This window comes from Mus pahari, chromosome X (assembly GCF_900095145.1).
Source record: "Mus pahari chromosome X, PAHARI_EIJ_v1.1, whole genome shotgun sequence".
NCBI lineage: Eukaryota > Metazoa > Chordata > Mammalia > Rodentia > Muridae > Mus > Mus pahari.
Genome location: NC_034613.1, coordinates 87,485,021 through 87,492,470, shown reverse-complemented (window position 1 = coordinate 87,492,470; position 7,450 = coordinate 87,485,021). Strand labels below are relative to the sequence as shown.

The window sequence follows — 7,450 nt, the reverse complement described above, 5'->3', positions numbered from 1 at the left end:
CTTTCCACCTCAGTGCTGGGAATAAGGGTGTGGAAGCCATTAGCCCCGGCTTAGAACGTCATTTCTTTTTTTCTTTTTGTTCCTTTTATTCAGAGGAAAGGTTGTAAGACCAGGTTTCACATAACCCAGGCTGGCCTCCAATTCACTATGTAGGAGGATGACCTAGAACTCCTGACCATCTGTCTTCACCTCCTACGTGGTAGGATTCCAGGCACGGACCATGACCACCTCAGGTCTTTCTCTGTAGAGAAATGAAGAAGTCCCTGGTTCTCAGCTATCTGGAAACCATGTAACATGGAGCTGAATGCAGAGGCAATGCTCAGTGAGTGCCTGGTGGTTGTGAGAACATGCATGTACTTGTTTCACATGTGTGTCAAAGACACAGCCAAGAGAGGGTGGGGCGGGGCTGAATCCACTCTTCCATGATGAGGGGAGAGATGAGACTTAAGTGAGACGTAGAATATCATGTTTATTTAGGGGAGCAGCAGCACATTTGCACATTTTGTTCTCTCCTCCTTTAGCTTCCTGCTGCCCAATGACACCACACGGTCAACCATATCCTGGTTTCTGAGATTCTAAAGCGGTCACTCGGGGCCTACCTAGAAACTCAACTGTCTGCTGTTACTATTCCCCCATAGCTTCTTCCTCCTCTTCATCTTCCTCCTCTGTCCAGCTCAGGTCATCATCTGAATCCTCAGATTCTTCCTCATCCATCTCTAGTAAAACCCCTGCCCTCGCTTTCTCAGCTAGTGAATCAGGGTGCTCCAGCTGGGCCCAGGATCCTGGGTCAGCCTTGACCAGGGAGATTTCAACCCGTGATGGCATCAAAGAGACAGAGCTCTGCTCCACGTTTATGACCTGAGGAGAAGGGAAAGACAGAAAGAATGAAGAAATCATAGGCTTGGGATTGGAGTGGTGACGAATAAGAACAGAAAAAGAAAGGGAAGACAGAGGAAGGCAGTGGGGAAGGGCAGACGGAAAGGGGGAAGGAGGGGAAAACAAAGCAGTTGAGAGAAACGCTCCATCTTTCAGCATCCCCTCTATCCACTTAGTCTGGGCCTCTTTTTAGTCTGTCTCCCTTGTCTCTGCCCACTTGTCTTCACTTACCCCCCAGAGCTTCATCTGTGCTTGGAACACACGGTTGCCATCAAAGACAATGTGGACATGAAGCTGAGAGAAAAGAATTATAAAGGTAGTAGCAATCCCAGAAGCTCAGAAAGAGCTGTTAGTACAGAACCAGGTCAGAGGCAAGATCCACAGGCCAGCCAGCCAACCCTGATGTAATCACTTTCCATTCCTTTCTGGGGACTGTGGAACCTCAAGAATGACACCAGTCAGCATTTCTCCCTGTAAGACGGCACTACTACCAGGGTTCACTGGGCTCCCATCCTGCCACGGAGTGTCCCTCACCTCAGTTGGACTGGCCTTCACCCAGTTAAATGCAGGAAGCGGAATCTGCCCATAGACCGTCAGCACTACCAAGGAATCTGTCTGGTGCCAATCATGGCGGCAAGATGCTGGCAGCTAAAGAGAAGCAAAAATCAACTTTTACCCCAAGAGGAGTCTCACCAGGGTAGAAAGAAACAAGAAAACTCAGAAAGATCAACTATTTCATATAGATAAGAGCAGAATCTTACTTGATTTGTATCAAAGAAGAAGTTAGGGAGGTCAGCCATGAGATACTGGGAGGAGAGCTTATCTCTGTAATTGGGTCCTAACCAAGTGTTTAGGAAAGATGGGGCTTACCTGCTTTGCCCAATCATGTCTACCAACTCTACATCCTGGCTGTGCCAGGAATGCCCCAAAATCCAGAGTCTGGATACCACAACAGCTCCAAGACTTCATCCTGAGGGAGGAATAGAGTATATTTGAATTCTACCCCCAAGCCCTTACCCTCGTCCATATTGGGAGAAGGCTGCCCAGTCCCTTCTCTTACCCCTCATGGAACCGAGGTGCCCCTGGGTGATAGGTACACGGAGTAGCATCACTCTCAGGACCTTGGTAAACCTAACAAGGCCAAAAGTGTATCAGGTTATTCACATTCTTGCCTATAACCCAGACATCCCTCTGGTTATCTCTCAACCTCATGCTTGAGACCCCCAAAACTCTCACTCACAGCATCACATCCTGGGTTCTGGCAGCTGGAACCAGTCCAGATCAGACTATTGTCAAGTCCTGGGTAAAGGAAACAGTCAGGAACCTGTCTTATTTCCCCCACCCTACTGGCATTTACAGGAAATTGCAGTCTTTGAGATATGTCCTATGAAAGACCTACCTACCTGCTCCTGGTTCCTGGTCTAGTTCCTTCTGTTCCAAAGCCACTCCCAAGGCTTGAGATATAAGAAGTGGTAGCAGTTTGGGAGGCATCTCAGACCTAGAAGTTATAAGCTGGCATTTAGTTCTGATTCATTTATCAAAATGACCAGCTCTAGCACTCCTACCCACGAGAATAAAGTCAAGTCAGTTTGGTGAAAGTGAGCAGGGTCAGAGAAGTCAGGTAGCCACTCCATTGGCAATTTTCCTCTCTGTGGGCATTCACATTCTAGAACCCTGGGAAAGTATCCAGGGCTTCTTTTCTGGCTGGTTGCTTCTCTTCCGCATTTCCCTGCAGAACTGTATCACTTTCTCTTCCTCTATTTGACCGTGGACCTAATGACTTTGCTTGTATTGTTCTCTGGAGCCTCCCGCCTTGCTAATATTACTTCCTTTCTTTGATGTAAGATGTAGCTTTTTATGTTTTTGTTTTGAGTCAGGGTTTCTCCGATTAACCCTGGCTATTCTGGAACTCACTCTGGAGACCAGAGCTGGCCTCAAACTCATAGATCCACCTGTCTTTGCCTCCTGAGTGCTGGGATTAAAAGCGTGCTCTACCAGGCCCTGCAAGGTGCTTTTTGTAGGGGGTGGAGAGATGGCTCAGCCAGGGTTGGGGAGTGGGGAGAAGACCTGGATTCAGTTCCCAGCACCTACATCAGGTGGCTCACAATGACCTGTAACCACACACACATACATATAAATAAAAATGTAAAAAAAAAAAAGTTAGCCAAAAATAAAAACAAAAGTTGAGACCTCAGTGATTTCCTGGCCAGTCAGGGCTACTGGCTTAAAAAGAAATTCAATTAGAATACTGAGCTTTTGATTTTTGTATTACTGTAGGGACATGCACACTTCAGCACCCGTGTAGAGGTCAGATGACAACTTTGTAGAGTCAGTTCTCTCTTCCAGTCCTAATATAGGTTTCACAGACCAAACTCAATTCGACAGGATTATGTAGGAATCACCTTTTCCTGTTGAGCTATATACTACTGGCTCTTCTGTTGTTTTGAGATAGGCTACCACTTGGTAACCATGACTGACCTCCAACTCACTGTAGAGAATGGAGTAGCCTCAGACAAGTGGTGATCCTGCTGCCTCTGCCTCTGCCTCTGCCTCCTAAGTGTTGAAATGTATAGGCACGAACCAACTTGATTTTTTTTTAAATTTTCTGTAGCCCAGGTCAGCCCAGTATCTACAGCAATTACTGATTCGGCATTCTTGGGTACAGGTATTAGAAGAATGAGCCAACAAAACACATAGCTGTAAGATTTCTTAAAGGTCTTCCAAGATCTTAAGAGATCAATACAGGTGTGTTGGTGGGGGGTGTGAGCAAGGTACAATGATACACATGAAAATGTGATAATGAAACCCACTATTTTCTATACTAAAGAAAGATCATTAGAAACTGAAAATATACAACAAAAATAGCACTTCATTCTCAAGTAAGTGTGGTAGTACCCGCCTGTAATCTCAGCATTCAGGAAGTTAAGGCAAGAGGATTGAGTTCAAGACTGAGCTGACAGCTTATTTCTTGACAAAACCAAACACTGCTCTGCTACACACTAAGCATGTATCTGAGGGGCTCTCTAGTTCCTAGAATAACGGTATCTATTCCATCTTCCTTTACACTGTCTTATAGCAAAGGACTTTTCTTGATACAAATTTCCCCCGTAACAAAAGATGCATTATCCAAGTGAACACATGCCCCCTGCTCAGATTCCTAGCCCCTAGTTTCCGAACCCCAGTGAGCCACTAATTCCTAGGAAGCTACATGGACGTAGACAAATTCCCCAGGTCTCTTTACTTAGGCCTTTCTCGGAACAAGGTCTCTGCTGACTTTGGAATTGTATTCAGAGGTTTTTGCTCCTGAAGTGAACTTGTGGCAGGGCCCTCGGGCTGAGGAGGGACCTCAGGCAGCTTCTCTGCACAGTGTGGTCCCACAGTACAGCCCTAGGACAGATAAGGAGAGAAGGGTTAGAAGTACAGTTCTTCTATAGGGACCTGAATCCAAGGAAGTAATGCGTTTACCTTGATGTTTAAGAACTCAGAGAAATCTACAGTTCGCTTTCGGCAGCAGGACCAACCCTGAGAAGAGACCCAGATCAGCTTAAATTTTTCTGGGCATATTTCCTTGTGGAAAATGCTCTTGCTAAGCCCCCATCGCCCATTCCTCACCTTAAGTGCATCATGAAAGATTGGGACCCCAGGGTGATAGCGACAGGAATCTGTAGATACCAGCAGAAAGATAAAGGCAGAAAGGTAACCATGCCAAATGCCATCCCTCACGTTCTCTCCAGGTTCGTGTTAATGGCATTTCATGGAATGTGGAAAGTCACGATCACCCAGACCATTTCAGTTTGTGTTCTCCCTGTTCCCAATGGCCACCTACCCAGAACCCTGAGGTAAACAACTTACTCACCAGGGAGATTGGTATTGGGGTCAAAGTGTTGCCCACAGCCTTTGTTATAGCAGAGCAGAGACATGGAGACACTGACCGAGCTCACTCAAAGGGTATTTCAAGGAGTCTGGCTGCAGAGTGGGGAACACCTCTTAGCCTGAAGGCTTTTAGCTGCTTAGAAGGGCCAGCTGGTTCTATCTTTAGTTCAGGAGGCGTCCACCTCCAAACATGGGCAAGGGAACTTGAATTGGTCTTCCCAGCCAATAGGAAAGTGTCCCAGAGCTGAGGCTCAGGAAAAAAGGATCAGGAAGAGCCCTTGGAACTTGGGCGAGGTCAGTTAACTACAGCAGTTTTAGATGTTGCCAATTCCAAGCCTCTGACATCCCAGCAGCTGCTCAGAAACAAAATACTAATTAAGTTTCCCCCTCCCTGTGTGGGTACGGGTACAACCCCCTCCATTTTCTGCCATCTGGAATAGCTTGCCTGCCATTGCCATTACCTCCAGGTAGCACCAATAGCACTGGTCCTAGCCATTCCAGTCCATAGCACCTTCTCCTACCCAGGTTTGCCTGATGTTTTAAGATTTCAATCCAAAGGTCAAAGATCACCAGTATGAGTCTTACTGTATATACCTCCCAAGACAGAGTTTCCTCCCCTCCCTTTTTTCAAAAAAACAGCACAGAAAATGAAAAGGCTTCAAATGTATTTTAATGTGATGCTGCATTACTTCTCCATTTCTCAGAAAACTTTCCAAATTGAAGGTATCAGGAACAAATCATAGTACACCAATAAAAATGCACAGCGTAGCTACCTAAGATAGGCAAGACTAAGAGCTACTGTCAGGCCTTCAACACACAGCAACCCTGTTCCCAAGATTGTACTAGGCCTATCAAGAAAAGCTGTCTGCTTGTGGACGTTGTACATCGTGGTGCGCACTAGGCTCCGCACCACGATGTACAACGTCCACAAGCAGATAACATATCAGAGACACAAAAATGTAGTCCTTACCCAAGAAAAGATGGAGGCAAGGTAACACAAGATTCTTTTAAGATATACTAAAATGAAAACCTCTAAGAGAAAATGTCTTCCTTAGGACATGAAGGGGTCATATATGAGATAGAACAGAACCGTATGTATGCTGTAACCTCTGTGGACATTTGTCTGAATTCTTACCTGGGAGTGAATGGANGGATGGGGCTAGGTCATTGAGGATGTTTATGTTTTGTGGTATATATGGCAGTGTGTCAGGGGTTGAGGGGAATAAAGATGGGAAAGTAATTAAAACATGAGAGAGAGAGAGAGAGAGAGAGAGAGAGAGAGAGAGAGAGAGAGAGAGAAAGGAATGATCAAGATTAATGGAGCTCTGAATCCATTTTGCCATGGTTCTCCAGGCCCTCAACAATATACTTCAGGAATGCACCAAACAGACTTGATAAAGCACTATACCACAGACTTTGACTTGTTAAATACCACCCCTCCCTTGCCCCTCTGCCTTCAAGCATACTCCCTAGAATAGTACAAGCAGGGAAGACCTATCTATTGGGAAGAACCCCTAACACTTTTCCAGGGTAGAATTCTGGCTAGTCCAAAAAGGGCCCTTCTTTTAAGGGCTGCAGAAAACTAGACAATGCAACTTTATCTAATATCGGCGGCGTTTATTTGGAGCAAATTCAGCTCCTGGAGCTGGACGGTTGAATGCAGGAGGAGTTCCACCAATTGCTCCAATTCCTTCCATTGTTGCAGCTTGGCCAAAACGTTCAGTTGTTGGTGGGGTCTTAAAAAGAGAAAGAGAACGATGTTACAATAGAATTTGTCTCTGCCGGTTCTAGCTCATCTAAGTTCTTCCCACTACAGGCCATTTCTACTTAACTATTCAAGTCTTCTGACTGTTAGGAGCAGGCAGCCAATTCTGTATAGAGAGCTCTAATGGAGAATCCCGAAAGGAAAGGTAGGCTTTACTAGTTATTATTCCATTCAGTCATCCATCTTTAGCTTTCTATCCACATCTGACATACAATTGAAATTTCTAGTGTGCATAGGTTCTAGCCAATTCCTTTTTCGTGAGCCAGAAAAAACAGGCTATCATTCTTTAGGAACCTTAAGTCTATCCAGTTTTGGCCCATTCCATTTTGACATTACAACCAGAACAACTTCTGGACTTTATGAACCATAAGGCCCTTGGATTCACATCTGTAATAAATCATAATATCTAACCTTCCTTGACTTCCCCCATTTAAAGAGCAACCTGCTGGCCAGACATGATGGTATATCCATTTGGGAGGTTAAGAGGCAGGAGCAACTAACTCCGTTTGAGGCCAGCTGGTCTAGACTACAGAGACTCTACCTTAACAAACAAAACCCAAACAAAAAACAACTTGTTGGGGCTGGAGAGATGGCTCAGCAGGTAAGAACACTGACTGCTCTTCCAAAGGTCCTGAGTTCAAATCCCAGCAACCACATGGTGGCTCACAACCATCTGTAATGAGATCTGACGCCCTCTTCTGGCACATCTGTAGACAGCCACAGTGTACTTATATATGATAAATAGTTTTTTTTTAAAAAACGCAACTTGTTTACTGAGGATAGCAATAACTGTAACAATCAGATCACAGTCAGAGGCTATAGTTTAACTCCAAGGCTAAAACAGCATATATTAGATTTTTCTCAAGAGTAAAAACTCGCTCTCGGTCCCATATTGAACTCTAGTTGGAAGAGGCGAGTCCGGTCTCAAAATGGAGG

General features: G+C 45.3%; 2 protein-coding genes across 2 annotated transcripts in view; both read right to left on the bottom strand.

Annotated features, from left to right (window-relative positions):
• Positions 1-449: 449 nt before the first annotated feature.
• Positions 450-4,874, bottom strand: Itgb1bp2 (integrin subunit beta 1 binding protein 2). Its single transcript, XM_021188292.2, has 11 exons — positions 4,733-4,874; positions 4,489-4,538; positions 4,342-4,398; positions 4,118-4,263; positions 2,280-2,374; positions 2,117-2,175; positions 1,937-2,007; positions 1,747-1,846; positions 1,411-1,524; positions 1,108-1,170; positions 450-858 (listed from the first exon to the last, which is right to left on the bottom strand). Exons 1-11 carry the CDS (start codon positions 4,794-4,796, stop codon positions 625-627), a joined length of 1,053 nt encoding a protein of 350 aa, XP_021043951.1. The 5' UTR covers positions 4,797-4,874; the 3' UTR covers positions 450-624.
• Positions 4,875-5,717: 843 nt separating this feature from the next.
• Positions 5,718-7,450, bottom strand: part of Nono (non-POU domain containing octamer binding) — a 19,603-nt gene continuing 17,870 nt past the window's right edge. Inside the window, exon 12 of the mRNA XM_029534394.1 lies at positions 5,718-6,485. Coding sequence (XP_029390254.1) covers positions 6,351-6,485 — 135 coding nt within the window. The 3' untranslated portion in view covers positions 5,718-6,350. The remainder of the gene's footprint in view (positions 6,486-7,450) is intronic.